Here is a 19,629-nt window from a genome sequence, read left to right as displayed (position 1 = left end):
CAGAGGACATGGTGTGGCACAGAGGACATGGTGGGGCACACAGGACATGGTGGCACAGAGGACATGGTGGGGCACACAGGACACGGTGGGGCACACAGGACATGGTGGCACACAGGACATGGTGGCACAGAGGACATGGTGGGGCACACAGGACATGGTGGGGCACACAGGACATGGTGGCACACAGGACATGGTGTGGCACAGAGGACATGGTGGCACACAGGACATGGTGGGGCACAGAGGACATGGTGGCACAGAGGACATGGTGGCACAGAGGACATGGTGGCACACAGGACATGGTGGGGCACACAGGACATGGTGGCACAGAGGACATGGTGGCACAGAGGACATGGTGGCACACAGGACATGGTGGGGCACAGAGGACATGGTGGCACACAGGACATGGTGGCACACAGGACATGGTGGCACACAGGACATGGATCCTGGCAGAGCACGGGGCTGGCGGCAGCTCTGGCACTTCCAGGGCTCGATGGGCACCTCTGGTTTCTCTCGGGGTTTCTCTTCCCTTTTTATTTCCGAAGGTGATGACGACAACGATGACGACGACGACGACGATCATTATCATCATTATCACATCATTATCATCATTATTATCATCATTATCACATCATTATCATCATCATTATCATCATTATCATCATCATTATCATCATCATTATCATCATCATTATCCTGCTTTGTTCGTTTGTCGACCTGGTCTTGTCCCAGCCCGCAAGTTTCATTCTGGGCACTTTTGATTCCTGGCACCGGGCACAGCACCCGGCACAGCACCCGCGGGACACCGGGCACAGCACCGGGCACAGGACACCGGGCACAGGACCTGGCACAGCACCCAGGACACCGGGTACAGCATCTGGCACAGCACCGGGCACAGCACCGGGCACAGCACCGGGCACAGGACCTGGCACAGCACCGGGCACAGCACCCAGGACACCGGGTACAGCACCGGGCACAGGATCTGGCACAGCACCCAGGACACCGGGCACAGCACCGGGCGCAGGACCTGGCACAGCCCCGGGCACAGCACCCAGGACACCGGGCACAGCCCCGGGCACAGCACCCAGGACACCGGGCACAGCCCCGGGCACAGCCCCGGCACAGCACCGGGCACAGTACCGGGCACAGCACCCGCAGGACACCAGGCACAGCACGGGGCACAGCACCCAGGACACCGGGCACAGGACCGGGCACAGGACCGGGCACAGCACCCGGCACAGCACCCAGGACACCGGGCACAGCACCCGGCACAGCACCCAGGACACCGGGCACAGCACCCGAAGGACACCGGGCACAGCACCGGGCACAGCACCGGCCACAGGACCTGGCACAGGACCGGGCACAGGACCTGGCACAGGACCTGGTACAGCACCGGGCACAGCACCCAGGACACCGGGCACAGCACCGGCAGGACGCCGGGCACAGGACCGGGCACAGGACCGGGCACAGGACGTGGCACAGCACCCAGGACACCGGGCACAGCACCGGGCACAGGACCGGGCACAGCACCGGGCACAGCACCGGGCACAGCACCCGCAGGACACCGGGCACAGCACCGGGCACAGCCCCGGGCACAGCCCCGGGCACAGCACCCAGGACACCGGGCACAGCACCGGGCACAGGACCTGGCACAGCACCCGCAGGACACCGGGCACAGCACCGGGCACAGCACCGGGCACAGCACCCAGGACACCGGGCACAGCACCGGGCACAGCACCCACAGGACACGGGGCACAGCACCCAGGACACCGGGCACAGGACCGGGCACAGGACCGGGCACAGGACCCAGGACACCGGGCACAGCACCGGGCGCAGGACCTGGCACAGCACCCAGGACACCGGGTACAGCACCGGGCACAGCACCGGGCACAGCACCCAGGACACCGGGCACAGCACCCAGGACACCGGGCACAGCACCGGGCACAGGACTGGGCACAGCACCGGGCACAGCACCCAGGACACCGGGCACAGCACCGGGCACAGCACCCACAGGACACCCGGCCCGGTCCTTGACGGACCCCGGCACGACCCCCCCCGTCTCCTCCCTGCTCCTCCAGGGACCCCTCCCCTCCCCAGCCCCGGTGCCCCCGCGGTGCCCCCGCGCCAATCCCTGGCATCGCCCCCCGGCCACCGTGCCCGGAGGGGTCCTGGCACCCCTGAAAGACCCCCCCGAGCCTCCGGGACCCCCCTGGAACCCCCCCTGGAAACCCCCCCTGGAAACCCCCCCTGGAAACCCCCAAATCAGCCGGGCCGGGACAGCACGGGCGGGATTGGGGGGGTCCGCGGGGGTCCCGAGTGCCACCCCCGAGCCCCGGCCGCCCCAGTCCGCCCCAGTCCGCCCCAGTCCGCCCCAGTCCGCCCAGTTTGGGGTCCCGGCCGTGCCGGTGCGGGGAGGTCACGGCGCGGAGTTTTTCCTTTCGCTTTCGGGGCCGCTTTTCCTTTCGGTTCTGGAGCGGGAAACGGAGCCGGGACCCGGCACCGGGGGCACCTGGGGGTAAAGGGGCCTCCGGGGGGTCGGGCAGTGTCCCCTGCTGTGTCCCGTGCTGTGTCACCCTCTGTGTCACCTTCTGTGTCACCTTCTGTGTCACCTTCTGTGTCCCCTTGTCCCCTTCTGTGTCCCCTTCTGTGTCCCCTCCTCTGTCCCCTCCCGTGTCACCTTCTGTGTCCCCTCCTCTGTCCCCTCCTGTGTCCCCTTCTGTGTCACCCTCTGTGTCCCCTCTGTCCCCTCCTCTGTCCCCTCCTGTGTCCCCTCCTGTGTCCCCTCTGTGTCACCTTCTGTGTCCCCTTCTCTGTCCCCTCCTCTGTCCCCTTCTGTGTCCCCTTCTGTGTCACCTTCTGTGTCCCCTCTGTCCCCTCCTGTGTCCCCTCCTGTGTCCCCTTCTGTGTCCCCTTCTGTGTCCCCCTCTGTGTCCCCTCTGTCCCCTTCTGTGTCCCCTCCTGTGTCCCCTCCTGTGTCACCTCCTGTGTCCCCTCCTCTGTCCCCTTCTGTGTCCCCTCCTGTGTCCCCTCCTGTGTCCCCTCGTCCCCTTCTGTGTCACCTTCTGTGTCCCCTCTGTCCCCTCCTGTGTCCCCTCCTGTGTCCCCTTCTGTGTCACCTTCTGTGTCCCCTCCTGTGTCCCCTCGTCCCCTTCTGTGTCACCTTCTGTGTCCCCTCTGTCCCCTCCTGTGTCCCCTCCTGTGTCCCCTTCTGTGTCCCCTCCTGTGTCCCCTCCTGTGTCCCCTCTGTCCCCTCCTCTGTCCCCTCCTCTGTCCTCTCTGTCCCCTCCTGTGTCACCCTCTGTGTCCCCTTCTGTGTCCCCTTCTGTGTCCCCTTCTGTGTCCCCTCATCCCCCCCTGTGTCCCTTCCTGTGTCCCCTTCTGTGTCCCCTCCTGTGTCCCCTCCTGTGTCCCTTCCTGTGTCCCCTCCTCTGTCCCCTCCTCTGTCCCCTCCTCTGTCCCCTCTGTCCCCTCCTGTGTCACCCTCTGTGTCCCCTTCTGTGTCCCCTTCTGTGTCCCCTTCTGTGTCCCCTCCTGTGTCCCCTTCTGTGTCCCCTCATCCCCCCCTGTGTCCCCTCCTGTGTCCCCTCTGTCCCCTCCTCTGTCCCCTCCTGTGTCCCGCCCTGCCCCGGGGTCTCACCCTCATGCCACGGGGGGGGACATCGGGGGTCGGCGGGCTCTGGGGGGTGACAGGGGGTGACAGAGACCGAGGCGTGGGGGTCTGGGGGTGCGGGGGGGGACACACACGGACACCCCTCCCCCCCCGGAGGTCCGGCGGCAGGAAAAGGAAGGGGAAAGGGAAGAGGAAGAGGAAGAGGAAGTGTCTGGGGACAAATCCTCTGGTCGTGTCCCCCCGTGTCACATTTTGTCCCCCCATGTCCCCCCGTGTCACATTTTGTCCCCCCGTGTCACATTTTGTCCCCCCGTGTCCCCCCGTGTCACATTTTGTCCCCCCGTGTCCCCCCGTGTCACATTTTGTCCCCCCGTGTCCCATTTTGTCCCCCCGTGGGGGTCCCGCGGGGTGGGGGGGGACACCTGGGCAGGTGAGAGGGGGGTGTGGACACCCAGAGGGGGGTGGGTGGTGCCAGTCCCGCGGGTGCCACCGCGGTGCCAGCGGTGCCACCGTCACCGTGACCCCCCCGTGACCGCGACACCCCTCGCGCGGGGGTCACCTGGGGGTCACCTGGGAGGGGTCACCCGGGGGTTACCTGGGGGAGGGGTCACCCGGGGGTCACCTGACCCGGCAGAACCGGTCAGGTGGCACCTCCGGGCGAGGCGCGGTGGCACCTCCGCGGCCACCAACCCCCCGTGGGCCGCAGGGACCACCCCGGGGTGGCCCGGGGGGGGGGATCCGCGCCCCGCGGGGGTGGCGGCGGGGCCACGCAGGGTGGTAGGAATGCGGCCGGACGTGGCACGGCCGCCCTTAATGAAGGTCCCCGCGGCCGGCGGATGTTTTGTCACCTGCGGAGCTCCCGCGGCGACAACGACGGGCCCGGGGCCAGCGGTGGCCACCGGCAGCCCCCGGGCGCGAGGGGACAGCGGGGACGCCGCGGAGGTGGCACCAGAGATGGCCCCCGGAGCTGGAGGGTGCGGAGGTGAGGGGGGAGTGGCCGGGACGTGGCGGCAGCGGCGGTGGCACCGGCAGGGAGGTGGCACCGGCAGGGAAGTGGCACCGGTAGGGAAGTGGCACCGGCAGGGAAATGGCACCGGCAGGGAAGTGGTACAGGCAGGGAGGTGGCACCGGCAGGGAAGTGGCACCGGCAGGGAAGTGGTACAGGCAGGGAGGTGGCACTGGCAGGGAGGTGGCACCGGCAGGGAAGTGGCACCGGTAGGGAAGTGGCACCGGCAGGGAAATGGCACCGGCAGGGAAGTGGTACAGGCAGGGAGGTGGCACCGGCAGGGAAGTGGCACCGGCAGGGAAGTGGCACCGGTGGCAGGTGGCACCGGCAGGGAAGTGGCACTGGTGAGGAACTCGGTGGGCTTCTAACCGGGACAGGTTTCTAACTGGGACGGGCTCAGAACCGGGACGGTCTCAGAGCCGGCACAGGTGACTCTGGCACTGCCCAGCCCTCGGGGCACCAGGGCACGGTGCCACTCGCCCCCCCGGCCACCAAAGCCACCTCAGAGGCCGTGGCAGTGGCGGTGGTGGCACAGGCAGGGAACCGGCCCGGGCAGGGAACCGGCACGGGCTCGGAGCCAGGACGGGCTCGGAGCCGGCACAGGCGGCTCTGGCGCTGCCCAACCCTCGGGGCACCAGGGCACGGTGCCACTCGCCCCCAAAGCCACCTCAAAGGCCACACCGGGGAGGGCTCGGCTGCCCCACCCGGGCAAACACGGCCCCGCGGGCAGGAGCCGGCGCCGGGTGCCGGGGCTGTGGCTCTGTGCCCTTTCCGGGGGCTGGCACCGCGGGGACAATGCCGGTGGCACTGCCAGCGCCGCGGGGACAATGCCAGTGGCACTGCCAGCACCGCGGGGACAATGCCGGTGCCGGTGCCAGCACCGCGGGGACAATGCCGGTGCCAGTGCCAGTGCCAGCGCCGCGGGGACAATGCCGGTGCCAGTGCCAGTGCCATCGCCGTGGGGACAATGCCAGTGCCAGTGCCAGCGCCGCGGGGACAATGCCGGTGCCAGTGCCAGTGCCATCGACGTGGGGACAATGCCAGTGCCAGTGCCAGCACCGCGGGGACAATGCCGGTGCCAGTGCCAGCACCGCGGGGACAATGCCAGTGCCACCGTGCCGGGGCAACCCGAGCCCCTGGCACTGCCCCCTCGGGGTGGGCACCGGGGGACGGGGGCACAGGGACGGTCCCCCCTCGCATTCCCGCTCCCGCGGTGACCCCGATTCCCGCCCCGTGGCCAGAGGGGGTGGCAGGAGGTGCCACGCCCGGGCCGAGTCACCCGTGGCACGTGCCGGCCCCGCCACCCACGGCCCCGCGGGGACAAGGGACGAGCCGGGAGCGGGAGGGGGGAACCTGCCTGGGACCCGCAGGGTGGGAGCAGGGGGGACCCCCGGGGGTGACTCGTTTTCCCCAGTGCCCCCAGTGTTCCCAGTGCCCCCAGTGTTCCCAGTGTTCCCAGTGTTCCCAGTGCCCCCAGTGTTCCCAGTGCCCCCAGTGTTCCCAGTGCCCCCAGTGCCCCCAGTGTTCTCAGTGCCCCCAGTGTTCCCAGTGCCCCCAGTGTTCCCAGTGTTCCCAGTGCCCCCAGTGTTCCCAGTGCCCCCAGTGTTCTCAGTGCCCCCAGTGTTCCCAGTGCCCCCAGTGTTCCCAGTGTTCCCAGTGTTCCCAGTGTTCCCAGTGCCCCCAGTGTTCCCAGTGTTCCCAGTGCTCCCAGTGCCCCCAGTGCCCCCAGTGTTCCCAGTGCCCCCAGTGTTCCCAGTGCCCCCAGTGTTCCCAGTGTTCCCAGTGTTCCCAGTGCCCCCAGTGTTCCCAGTGTTCCCAGTGTTCCCAGTGCCCCCAGTGTTCCCAGTGTTCCCAGTGCCCCCAGTGCCCCCAGTGTTCCAGTGCCCCCAGTGTTCCCAGTGTTCCCAGTGCCCCCAGTGTTCCCAGTGTTCCCAGTGCCCCCAGTGCCCCCAGTGTTCCCAGTGCCCCCAGTGTTCCCAGTGTTCCCAGTGCCCCCAGTGTTCCCAGTGTTCCCAGTGCCCCCAGTGTTCCCAGTGCCCCCAGTGCCCCCAGTGTTCCCAGTGCCCCCAGTGTTCCCAGTGTCCCCAGCGTTCCCAGTGACTCCAGCACCTCCAATACCCCCAGTGTCCCGTTCTCCCCAGTTATCCCAGTGTCCTGTTGTCCCCAGTAATCCCAGTGTCCCACTGTCCCCAGTAATCCCAGTGCTCTCAGAACCCCCTGTACTCCCAGTGCATCCAGTAATCCCAGTGTCCCCTTGTCCCCAGTAATCCCAGTGTCCTGCTGTCCCCAGTGACCCCAGTGTCCCGTTGTCCCCAGTGACCCCAGTGTCCCGTTGTCCCCAGTAATCCCAGTGTCCCGCTGTCCCCAGTAATCCCAGTGTCCCATTGTCCCCAGTGACCCCAGTGTCCCCTTGTCCCCAGTAATCCCAGTGTCCCACTGTCCCCAGTGACCCCAGTGTCCCGCTGTCCCCAGTAATCCCAGTGCTCTCAGAACCCCCTGTGCCCCCGGTGACCCCAGTGCACCCCATGACCCCAGTGACCCCAGTGTCTGGCACCACCTCATGCTGGGAGTCGGCGGCTGCAGAGTCAGGCAGGAGTCAGGCAGGAGTCAGGCAGGATCCGGGAAGGATCCAGGAAGAATCCAGGCAGGAGTCAGGCAGGAGTCAGGCAGGATCCAGGAAGGATCCAGGAAGGATCCAGGAAGAATCCAGGCAGGAGTCAGGCAGGAGTCAGGCAGGATCCGGGAAGGATCCAGGAAGAATCCAGGCAGGAGTCAGGCAGGAGTCAGGCAGGATCCGGGAAGGATCCAGGAAGAATCCAGGCAGGAGTCAGGCAGGAGTCAGGCAGGATCCAGGAAGGATCCAGGAAGGATCCAGGAAGAATCCAGGCAGGAGTCAGGCAGGAGTCAGGCAGGATCCGGGAAGGATCCAGGAAGAATCCAGGCAGGAGTCAGGCAGGAGTCACCTGCCCAGGTGAGGTGTCACTGACCACGTGTGGTGTCTGGCCCTGGTGTGGCCGCCGGGCTCAGAGGTGTCAGGAACCGGTCGGGCCAGGTCAGCCGGTCACGGCCTCCCGGGACTCACCTGGGCAGGATCCGGGACTCACCTGGGCAGGATCTGGGACTCACCTGGGCAGGGGCAGGAGCTGGGACTCACCTGGACAGGATCTGGGACTCACCTGGGCAGGATTTGGGCTGGGACTCACCTGGGCAGGGTCGGGGCCAGGACTCACCTGAGCAGGATCCGAGCTGGGACTCACCTGGGCAGGATCGGGGCCAGGACTCACCTGGGCAGGATCCGAGCTGGGACTCACCTGGGCAGGATCTGGGACTCACCTGGACAGGGTCAGGAGCTGGGATTCACCTGGACAGGGTTAAGGGACCGGGACTTGCCTGGGCAGGATCCGGGCCAGGACTCACCTGGGCAGGGTTGGGGCCGGGACTCACCTGGGCAGGATCTGGGACTCACCTGGACAGGGTAAGGGGCTGGGATTCACCTGGACAGGGTTAAGGGACCGGGATTCACCTGGGCAGGGTTGGGGCCAGGACTCACCTGGGCAGGATCCGAGCTGGGACTCACCTGGGCAGGGGCAGGAGCTGGGATTCACCTGGACAGGGTAAGGGGCCAGGACTCACCTGGGCAGGGTCGGGGCTGGGACTCACCTGGACAGGGTTAAGGGACCGGGACTTGCCTGGGCAGGATCTGGGCCAGGACTTACCTGGGCAGGGGCAGGAGCTGGGATTCACCTGGACAAGGTAAGGGGCCGGGATTCACCTGGGCAGGGTCGGGGCCGGGACTCACCTGGGCAGGGGTAGGAACTGGGATTCACCTGGGCAGGGTAGGGGTTGGGACTCACCCAGACAGGTGACCAGACAGGGTCGGGGTCAGGACTCACCTGCACAGGGTCCGGGCCGGGACTCACCTGGGCAGGGTCGGGGCTGGGACTCACCTGGGCAGGATCTGGGACTCACCTGGACAGGGTTGGGGCCGGGACTTGCCTGGACAGGGTTAAGGGACCGGGACTTGCCTGGGCAGGATCCGGGCCAGGACTCACCTGGGCAGGGGCAGGAGCCGGGACTCACCTGGGCAGGGTTAAGGGGCCAGGACTCACCTGGGCAGGGGCAGGAGCTGGGACTCACCTGGACAGGGGAAGGGGCCAGGACTCACCTGGGCAGGGTCGGGGCCGGGACTCACCTGGACTGGGGCAGGCCTGGGACTCACCTGGATGGAGTCGGGGCCAGGACTCACCCAGACAGGTGACCAGACAGGGTCGGGGTCAGGACTCACCTGGACAGGATCCGGGCCGGAACTCACCTGGACGGGGTCGGGGCCGGGACTCACCTGGACGGGGTCAGGGTCAGGACTCACCTGGACGGGGTCGTGGCCGGGACTCACCTGGACAGGATCCGGGCCGGGACTCACCTGAGCAGGGTTGGGGTCGGGACTCACCTGGGCAGGGGCAGGAGCTGGGATTCACCTGGACGGGGTCGTGGCCGGGACTCACCTGGACAGGGTCGGGGCCGGGACTTGCCTGGGCAGGATCCGGGCCAGGACTTACCTGGGCAGGATTGGGGCCGGGACTCACCTGGACAGGGTCGGGGCTGGGACTCACCTGGGCAGGGTTAAGGGGCCAGGACTCACCTGGGCAGGGGCAGGAGCTGGGATTCACCTGGACAGGGGAAGGGGCCAGGACTCACCTGGACGGGGTCGGGGCCGGGATTCACCTGGACAGGGTTGGGGCCAGGACTCACCTGGACAGAATCCGAGCTGGGACTCCCCTGGACAGGGTTGGGGCCAGGACTCACCTGGACAGAATCTGGGCCGGGACTCACCTGGGCAGGGTTGGGGCCAGGACTCACCTGGACAGGATCCGAGCTGGGACTCCCCTGGACAGGGTCGGGGCCGGGACTCACCTGGACAGGATCCGGGCTGGAACTCACCTGGACGGGGTCGGGGCCGGGACTCACCTGGACGGGGTCAGGGTCAGGACTCACCTGGACGGGGTCGTGGCCGGGACTCACCTGGACAGGATCCGGGCCGGGACTCACCTGAGCAGGGTTGGGGTCGGGACTCACCTGGGCAGGGGCAGGAGCTGGGATTCACCTGGACGGGGTCGTGGCCGGGACTCACCTGGACAGGGTCGTGGCCGGGACTCCCCCGGGCAGGCTCAGCCCCCAGCCTGCCCTGGCCGGGCTCAGGGGCTCGGCCGTGTGCGGGGTCCCGGGGACAGCGGCCCCTGACCCCCCCCCCCGAGCCCCCTGACAGGTGAGTGGGGGGCTGCGGGGGGGTCCCGGGACGAGGGTGAGGAAGAAAAGGACCAGCAGACACCATCTCGGGGGGTCCCAGCTCGGGCTGTGCCCACCACGGGTCACCTTGGGGGTCCCGGGGGGACCCTGCAGGGACAGGGAGGAGGGACCCCCATGCCAGACCCCCATGCCAGCCCTGTCACCCCCCCCGAGCCCGGGGACGGGGGCCGAGCCCGGGGCCGGTCCCGGGGGCCGCGGGGGACGGTCCCGGCCAAGGGACATTCCCACGGTGGCCTCTGGGACGCGGGGGAGGGAATTTCCCACGGTGGCCGGGATGGGGCGGGGCGGGGGGGGGGGTCCCGCTCCGGCCACGTGAGTTTTTCCCGCGGGGACTGGGACGTTTGGGGGGGGCCGCGGGATGTTCCCGTGGTGGGGGTGGCCACCAGCATGTTGGGGGTGCGGGTGGGGGGGTCCCGCTCCTGGCCACGGGAAGTTCCTGCGGTGGCCGAGACGTGCCGGGGGGGGGTGTGGGGGGTGTCCCACCCCCGGCCCTGGGGCGGATCCCACTCCCACCCCTCTCCCCACCCCCTCACCGGGGTCTCTCTCCCACAGGTTGCCCCAACTGTGCCGGCGCCTCTGACCCGGGTTGTGACCCCACCGCCACCAACACCGACACCCCGATGCCGTGGCCGCCCCCCCCGCGGCTGCCCGAGTCCCCCTTCCCCAGCCCGGCGCTGGCCGCGCTGGCCGCGCTGGCCGGGGGGCTGCTGGCCCCCAGTTGGTGGGCGCTGGACCGGCTGCTGGCCCTGCGGCCCACCACGGCGCAGCGGGCGCGGTGGCGGCACAGCCGGGGCGGGCGGTTTTGGGGGGTGGTCTCGCGGGTGCTGGCGGGGCTGGCGCTGGTGCCGGCGCTGGTGCTGTCGCTGCCCCTGGGCGCGCTGGGGCTGCTGCTGTGGCTACCGGCCCAGGCCGCCCGCCGGCCCCTGGTGCTCCAGCGCGCCGCCGGCACCGCGCCCGCGCCGCCCTGGGACCCGCGGGGCCGCCGCTCCTTCACCTTCCTCAGCGCCAACCTGTGCCTGCTGCCCAGCGGCCTGGCACGCTTCAGCAACCTGGGCGGCACGCGGCGCCGCGCCCGGGGCATCGCCCGGCTCCTGGCGCCCGGGGCGCCCGAGGAACCTTCCGGAGACCGCGACGGGCTGCTGGGGCCGCGGCGGCGCGGGGAGGGAGGGGGCTACGGGGGCACGCTCGGCACGCCGTGGCCGCGGCACGGGCCCGGGACCGGGGCGGCGCCGGGGGAGGATCCGGTGATGGTGGCCCGTCCAGCGCCGGGTCTGGAGATGCCGGGGGCCGATCGGTCACCCGTGGCCGAGCCGGTGCCGATGGCCAACGCGATGCCATGGCTGGAGATGTCGGTGGCCAACCCGTCACCGATGGCCAACCCATCACCAATGGCCAATTCATCACTGATGGCCAACCCACCACCGATGGCCAATTCATCACCGATGGCCAACCCACCATCAATGGCCAATTCATCACCAATGGCCAATTCATCACCAATGGCCAACCCACCACTGATGGTCAACCCATCACTGATGGCCAACCCATCACCAATGGCCAACCCATCACTGATGGCCAACCCATCACCGGTGGCCAACCCATCACCGGTGGCCAACCCATCACCGGCAGACGACTCGGTGCCGACGCCGGCGGTGCCACCGTCCAGCCCAACGCCGGGCCCTGCCCCGCCCGCGGCGCCCACCCCGGTCCCGGGGACTCCGATGTCGGCCCCAGGGATGCCGATGTCGTCCCCGGTGCCGTCAGTGCTCTCGGAGCACATCCCCCCGGACACGGACTTCGTGTGCCTGCAGGAGGTGTTCGACGGCGCCGCGGCCGCGCTCCTGCGCCGGCGCCTGGGCCGCCGGTTCCCCTTCGTGCTGTGGGGGGTGGGCCCGGGGGGGCTGCGGCGGCGGCGGCTGCGGGTGCTGGGCAGCGGGCTCCTCCTGGCCAGCCGCTTCCCGCTGCTGGCCGCCCGCTTCCACCCCTTCCCCAACGCCGCCCGCGAGGACGCGCTGGCCAACAAGGGGCTGCTGGTGGCCCAGGTGAGGGGGGGAGCCGGGGGGGTGTGGGGGGCGGTGGTGGGGACCCGCCGAGGTGACACACGGGCCGTGTCCCCCCCCCCCTCAGGTGCTGTTGGGGTCGGCGCGGGGTCGGCGCCTCGTGGGGTTCATCGGCTGCACCCACCTGCAGGCGCCGGCGTGTGAGTGGGGACGGGGGGGACATCGGGGGGGGCCTGGGGGGACACCGTGTGTGTGTCCTCGTGTCCCTGTGACCCCTGTTCTTGTGTCCATGTGTCCCTGTGTCCGTGTGTCCGTCCCACCGTGTCCCCTTATCCACCTATTGACCTGTCTGTGTGTCCGTGCACCCACATGTCCGTGTCCCCCTGTGTCCTGTGTCCGTGTCTGTGTGTCCATCCCACTGTGTCCATGTGCCGGTGTGTCCATGTCCCCGTGTCCACCTGTTCATGTGTCTGTGTGTCTGTGCACCCACCTGTCCGTGTCCCCCCGTGTCCCCATGTCCGTGTGTCCCTCCCACCGTGTCCACGTGCCAGTGTGTCCATGTCCCTGTGTCCACCTGTTCACGTGTCTGTGTGTCCGTGCACCCACCTGTCCGTGTCCCCCCGTGTCCCCATGTCTGTGTGTCCGTGCACCCACCTGTCCGTGTCCCCCCGTGTCCCCATGTCTGTGTGTCCGTCCCACCACGTCCCCTTGTCCACCTATTCCAGTGTCTGTGTGTCCGTGTCCCCCCGTGTCCCTGTGTCCCTGTGTCCGTGTGTCCATCCCGCCCTGTCCCCATGTCCCCGTGTCCATCTGTCTGTGTGTCCGTGCACCCACCTGTCCGTGTCCCCCCGTGTCCCTGTGTCCGTCTGTCCCTCTGCCCAGCTGACACCAAGGGGGTCCCAGCGGTGCCGGGGTGGGTGGTGACCCCATGTGTGCCCCCCAGTGCCCCCATGTCCATGTGTCCGTCCGTGTCCGTCCGTCCCCACGCCCGTGTCCCCGTGTCCCCGTGCCCCCGTGTCCGTGTGTCCGTCCGTGTCCGTCTGTCCCCACATCCGTGCCCCTGTGCCCCCGTGCCCCCGTGTCCGTGTGTCCGTCCGTGTCCGTCCGTCCGTGTCCATCCGTCCCCACGCCCGTGTCCCCGTGTCCCCGTGCCCCCCTGTCTGTGTGTCCGTCCGTGTCCGTCCGTCCCCACGCCCATGTCCCCGTGTCCCTGTGCCCCCCTGTACGTGTGTCTGCCCGTGTCCATCCGTCCCCACACCCGTGTCCCCATGTCCCCATGTCCGTGTGTCCGTCCGTGTCCATCCGTGTCCCCGTGTCCCCGTGTCCGTGTGTCCGTCCGTGTCCGTCCGTCCCCACATCCGTGCCCCTGTGCCTCTGTGTCCCTGTGTCCGTGTGTCCGTCCGTGTCCGTCCCCACACCTGTGTCCCCATGTCCCTGTGTCCGTGTGTCCGTACGTGTCTGTCCATCCCCACACCTGTGTCCCCATGTCCCTGTGTCCGTGTGTCCGTCCATGTCCGTCCGTCCCCACACCCGTGTCCCCGTGTCCATGTGCCCGTGTGTCCATGTGTCCGTCCGTGTCCGTCCGTCCCCACACCCGTGTCCCCATGTCCCTGTGCCCCCGTGTCTGCGTGTCCGTCCGTCCCCACACCCGTGTCCCCCTGTCCCTGTGCCCCTGTGTCCATGTGTCCGTCCGTGTCCATCCGTGCCCCTGTGTCCCTGTGCCCCCCTGTCCGGCTGTCTGCCCGTGTCCGTCCGTCCCCACGCCCGTGTCCCCGTGTCCCTGCCCCAGGCGATGCCCCCGTCCGTGACCTGCAGCTGACCCTGCTGCTCCGCTGGCTCCGGGAGTTCCGGCAGGAGCAGGAGCAGCGCGGGGACCTCGTGGCCTTCGACGTCCTCTGCGGGGACCTCAACTTCGACAACTGCTCCCGGGGTGGGGGGACACGGCGGGGACATGGAGGGGACTGAGGGGGACATGGAGGGACATGGGGAGGACATGGGGGGGATGTGGGGGAGATGGGGGACACAGGGGGGGACACAGCAGGGGAAATGGGGGGGACACAGGGGGACATGGATGGGGGACATGGAGGGGACTGAGGGGGACATGGGGACATGTAGGGACATGGGGGGACACAGGGGGACATGGGGGGGATGGGGGGGAGATGGGGGGCAGAGGGGACATGGGTGAGGGACACGGGGAGAGGGGGACACAGGGGGACATGGATGGGGGACATGGAGGAGACTGAGGGGGACATGGGGACATGGAGGGACACGGGGGGGATGTGGGGGAGATGGGGGGCAGAGGGGACATGGACGGGGGACACAGCAGGGGAAATGGGGGGGACAGAGTGGGGACATGGATGGGGGACATGGAGGGGACTGAGGGGGACATGGAGGGACATGGGAGGACACGGGGGGGATGTGGGGGAAATGGGGGGCATGGAGGAGACTGAGGGGGACATGGGGACATGGAGGGACATGGGGGGGACACGGGGGGGATGTGGGGGAGACGGGGGGCAGAGAGGACATGGGTGAGGGACACAGGGGGAGGGGAACACAGGGGGACATGGATGGGGGACATGTAGGGGACTGAGGGGGACATGGGGACATGGAGGGACACGGGGGGACATGGGGGGGATGGGGGGGAGATGGGGGGCAGAGGGGACATGGATGGGGACATGGGGAGAGGGGGACAGGGGGACATGTAGGGACACAGGGGGAACACAGGGGGGATGTGGGGGAGATGGGGGACATGGAGGGGAGTGAGGGGGACATGGGGACATGGAGGGACATGGGGGGGACACGGGGGGGACACGGGGGGGATGTGGGGGAGACGGGGGGCAGAGGGGACATGGGGGAGGGACACGGGGAGAGGGGGACACAGGGGGACATGGATGGGGGACATGGAGGGGACTCATGGGGACATGGGGACATGGAGGGACATGGGGGGGACACAGAGGGGGATGTGGGGGAGATGGGGGACACGGGGGGGGCACAGGGGGGGAAATGGGGGGGGACACAGTGGGGACATGGAGGGGACTGAGTGGGACATGGGGACATGGAGGGACGTGGGGGACCACCCGGGGGTCCGGGGGGTGACAGCAGAGCCGTGTCCCCGCGCAGGTGACGCACTGAACCAGCAGCACCCGCTCTTCCAGGAGTACCAGGACCCCTGTCGCCTGGGGCCGGGCCAGGACCAGCCCTGGGCCATCGGTGAGACCCCCGGGGACCCCACTGCCACCCACCCCACTGTCACCCCACGGGGACCCCACTGTCACCCCCAGGGGGACCCCACTGTCACCCTGCCGGGGACCCCACTGTCACCCCCCTCAGGGACCCCACTGTCACCCCCCCGGGTACCCCACTGTCACCCCTCTGGTGACCCCACTGTCCCCCTCCCGGGGACCCCACTGTCCCCTCCTGGGGACCCCACTGTCACCCCCCCGGGGACCCCACTGTCACCCTCTCTGTGGACCCCACTGTCACCCCCTGGGACCCCACTGTCACCCCACGGTGTCACCTCCCCGGGGACCCCACTGTCACCCCCTGGGGATCCCACTGTCACCCTGCCGGGGACCCCACTGTCACCCCCCAGGGACCCTACTGTCACCCCCCCAGGACCCCACTGTCACCTCCCCCGAGGACCCCACTGTCACCCCCTCAGGGACCCCACTGTCACCCCCCTGGGACCCCACTGTCACCCTGCCGGGGACCCCACTGTCACCCCCTGTGGACCCCACTGTCACCTCCCCGGGGATCCCACTGTCACCCCCCCGAGGACCCCACTGTCACCCCCTGATAACCCCACTGCCCCCCCCGCGTGACGACCCCACTGTCACCCCCCCGGGGTCCTCCCTGTCCCCGTCCCGGGGTCCCCGCTGTCCCTGTGCCCCCTGTCCCCTCCTGGAGGGCTGTGGTCGTGTCTGGGGTCCTGCTCATGTCCCCCCTGTCCCCTCCCTGTCCCCCCCTGTCCCTCCCCCAAAGGGACGTTGCTCAACTACCTCAAGATCTACGAGGAGCCCGTGTCCACCCCCGAGAGGATGAAGAGGTGACGGGCTGGGGACGGGGGGGACACCGAGGGGACATGGGGGGGACACGGGGGGGACATGGGGGGGACACGGAGGGGACATGGGGGGGACACGGGGGGGACATGGGGGGGACACGGAGGGGACATGGGTGGGGGACACGGAGGGGAATACAGGGGGACACAGGGGTAGGGGACACGGAGGGGACATCGGGGGACATGGAGGGGACATGGGGGGGGACATGGAGGGGACATGGGGGGGGACATGGAGGGAACATGGGGGGGACATGGAGGGGAATACAGGGGGACACAGGGGTGGGGATACGGGGACATGGGGGGGACACGGGAGGGACATGGAGGGGACATGGGGGGGAACACGGGGGGGGACACGGAGAGGACATGGGGGGGCAAGGAGGGGACATGGGGGGACACAGGGGTGGGGGACACGGAGGGGACATGGGGGGGCACGGAGGAGACACGGGGGTGGGGGACATGGGGACATGGGGGGACATGGAGGGGAATACAGGGGGACACAGGGCTGGGGGACACGGGGGGGACATCGGGGGGACACGGAGGGGCCATGGGGGGGACACAGGGGTGGGGGACAGGGGGACATGGGGGGGGACAAGGAGGGGACATGGGGGGGACACGGGGGGAACATGGGGGGGACACGGAGGGGACATGGGGGGGGGACATGGAGGGGAATACAGGGGGACACAGGGCTGGGGGACACGGAGGGGACATGGGGGGGGACATGGAGGGGAATACAGGGGGACACGGAGGGGCCATGGGGGGGACACAGGGCTGGGGGACACGGAGGGGCCATGGGGTGGGGAGGGGGACGCTTCAGCCGAGCCACTGGCCCGGAGAGGGGATGATGGGGGGCGACCCTCTGTCCCTGTGGTGCCACCGTGTGCCACCGTGTGCCACCGTGTGCCACCGTGTCCCCTCCACCGCCACGGCCCAACCACCGTGTCCCTGTGCCTGCACACCCCCGGGTCCCGCTGGCCCCGGGTGACACCCTGTCCCTGTGCCACCACACCCGTGTCCCCACACCACGCCGTGCCCATGTCACCATGTCCCCGTGCCCCTGTGCCCACATCCTCCTGTCACCACGTCCTCCTGTCACCACATCCCTGTGCCCTTGTGCCAGTGTCCCACCACGTCCCCGTGACACCCTGTCCCTGTGCCACCACCCCCTGCGCTGCCGTGTCCCCATGCCATGCTGTGCCCATGTCACCATGTCCCCGTGCCCCTGTGCCCGCGTCCTCCTGCCACCACGTCCCTGTGCCCCTGTGCCCCTGTGTCCCTGTCACCATGTCCCCATCACCATGTCCCCGTGCCCGTGTCCACGTCCCACCATGTCCCCCTGACGCCACGTCCCCGTGCCCCTGTGCCCGTGTCCCACCGTGTCCCCCTGTCACCACACCCCCCTGCCATCGCCGCTCTGCGCCACCACATCCCGGTGCCACCCCATCCCTGTCACCCCGGTGCCACCCCGTGCCCTCACAGCGTGTCCCCGGTGCCACCCCGTGCCCTCACAGCGTGTCCCCTGCCCCACTGGTGCCACCCCGTGCCCTCACAGCGTGTCCCCGGTGCCACCCCGTGCCCTCACAGTGTCCCCCCGGTGCCACCCCGTGCCCTCACAGCATGTCCCCTGCCCCACCGGTGTCACCCTGTGCCCTCACGGCGTGTCCCCTGCTCCACCGGTGCCACCCGGTGCCACCCCGTGCCCTCATAGCGTGTCCCCAGTGCCACCCCGTGCCCTCACGGTGTGTCCCCTGTCCCACCGGTGCCACCCTGTGCCCTCACGGTGTGTCCCCTGCTCCACCGGTGTCACCCTGTGCCCTCACAGCGTGTCCCCTGCCCCACCGGTGTCACCCCGTGCCCTCACGGTGTGTCCCCTGCTCCACCGGTGTCACCCTGTGCCCTCACAGCGTGTCCCCTGCCCCACCGGTGTCACCCCGTGCCCTCACGGCGTGTCCCCTGCCCCACCGGTGTCACCCCAGTGCCACCCTGTGCCCTCACAGCATGTCCTCTGCCCCACTGGTGTCACCCTGTGCCCTCACGGCGTGTCCCCGGTGTCACCCCGTGCCCTCACAGTGTCCCCCTGGTGCCACCCCGTGCCCTCACAGCATGTTCCCAGTGTCACCCCAGTGCCCTCATGGTGTCCCCTGCCCCACCGATGCCCCCCCTGCCCCACCCCCGTGCCCTCACCCCGTGCCCCCTGCCCGCAGGACGCTGTCCACCCCTGGGGCCGGCAGCAGTTCCTGGCCGGGCCCATCCTGTGTGACGGGCACCCCGACCCCGCTGCCCCCCGGCCCTGACGGTGTCCCCTGCCCCACCCCATGCCCTGACGGTGTCCCCTGCCCCACCGGTGCCACCCCCTGCCCTCACCCCGTGCCCCCTGCCCGCAGGACGCTGTCCCACCCGTGGGGCCGGCAGCAGTTCCTGGCCGGTCCCATCCTGTGTGACGGGCACCCCGACCCCGCTGCCCCCCGGCCCTGGCAGGGCCGGCGCGTGGACTACGTGCTGCACCGCGGGCACCCGCCGCTGCCCACCGTGAGTGACCCCCCGTGACCCCCCCGCGACCCCCCCGTGACCCCTGACCCCTGCCCTGACCCCGCTGTCCCCGCAGGAGGTGACCGGGGTGTCGGTCATCACCCAGCTGGCCACGCGCTCCGACCACCTGCCCGTGGCTCTGCGGCTCCGGGTGGGACCCAGCCGGGCCCTGAGCCCGGCACGGCACCAGGCGTGGCACCGGGAAGGGCCGGCCCCGTATTGACCCGGTATTGGTCTGGTATTGACCCGGTATTGGTCTGGTATTGGCCCGGTATTGGCCTGGTATTGGTCTGGTATTGGCCCGGCATCGATCCAGGATCAGTCCGGCGTTGGTCGGGCATTGATCCGGTATCAGTCTGGCAGGAGCCCACCATTGACCCGGTATCGGCCCAGTATTGATCCGGAGTCAATCTGGGATCAACCCGGCACCGATCCATCGATCCATCAATCCATCGATCCTCGATCCGGCATTGATCCAGTATCAGTCCGGCAGGAGCCCACCACTGACCCGGCATCAGCCTGGTATTGATCCGGAGTCAATCTGGGATCAACCCGGCATTGACCCATTGATCCATTGATCCATCGATCCATCGATCCATTGACCCATCAATCCTCGAGCCGGCATTGATCCGGTATCAGTCCGGCAGGAGCCCACCATTGACTTGGTATCGGCCCAGTATTGATCCGGAGTCAATCTGGGATCAACCCGGCATCGATCCATCGATCCATTGATCCATCAATCCATCGATCATCGATCCTCAATCCTTGATCCGGCATTGATCCGGTATCAGTCCGGCAGGAGCCCACCCATTGACCTGGTATCGGCCCAGTATTGATCCGGAGTCAATCTGGGATCAATCTGGCATCGATCTATGATCCACCAATCCATTGATCCATTGATCCATCGATCCATCAATCCATTGATCCATCGATCCAGCTCGACCCGGCATTGATCCGGTATCAGTCCCGTATGGATCCGGCAGGGAATCAGAACTGGTTCAGTATCAGCTCAGTGTTGGTCTGGTATTGATCCGGCATCAGTCCAGTATGGATCCAGCAGGGAATCAGAATTGGTTTAGTATCGGCTCACTATTGGTCAGGCATTGATCCGGCATCAGTCCAGCATCGGCTC

The 19,629-nt window shown here is 68.7% G+C and overlaps 1 protein-coding gene and 1 long non-coding RNA gene across 2 annotated transcripts; one reads left to right on the top strand and one right to left on the bottom strand.

Moving 5' to 3' along the window:
• The first annotated feature begins 4,017 nt into the window (after positions 1–4,017).
• On the top strand, positions 4,018–19,266 carry LOC127465923 (sphingomyelin phosphodiesterase 5-like). Its single transcript, XM_051776449.1, has 8 exons — positions 4,018–4,589; positions 10,470–11,956; positions 12,042–12,114; positions 13,704–13,844; positions 15,035–15,124; positions 15,896–15,959; positions 18,353–18,497; positions 18,574–19,266. Exons 1-8 carry the CDS (start codon positions 4,391–4,393, stop codon positions 18,718–18,720), a joined length of 2,346 nt encoding a protein of 781 aa, XP_051632409.1. The 5' UTR covers positions 4,018–4,390; the 3' UTR covers positions 18,721–19,266.
• Positions 7,888–9,109, bottom strand: LOC127465922 (uncharacterized). The gene is made up of 4 exons (XR_007902461.1): positions 9,007–9,109; positions 8,926–8,952; positions 8,080–8,329; positions 7,888–7,946 (listed from the first exon to the last, which is right to left on the bottom strand). It is a non-coding gene; the product is annotated as an uncharacterized LOC127465922 (long non-coding RNA).
• Positions 19,267–19,629: the final 363 nt, after the last annotated feature.

Source organism: Manacus candei, unplaced genomic scaffold, assembly GCF_025592945.1.
Source record: "Manacus candei isolate 608988 ecotype Guabito, Panama unplaced genomic scaffold, ASM2559294v1 h1tg000532l, whole genome shotgun sequence".
NCBI lineage: Eukaryota > Metazoa > Chordata > Aves > Passeriformes > Pipridae > Manacus > Manacus candei.
This window is presented reverse-complemented; position numbering and strand designations above follow the sequence as displayed.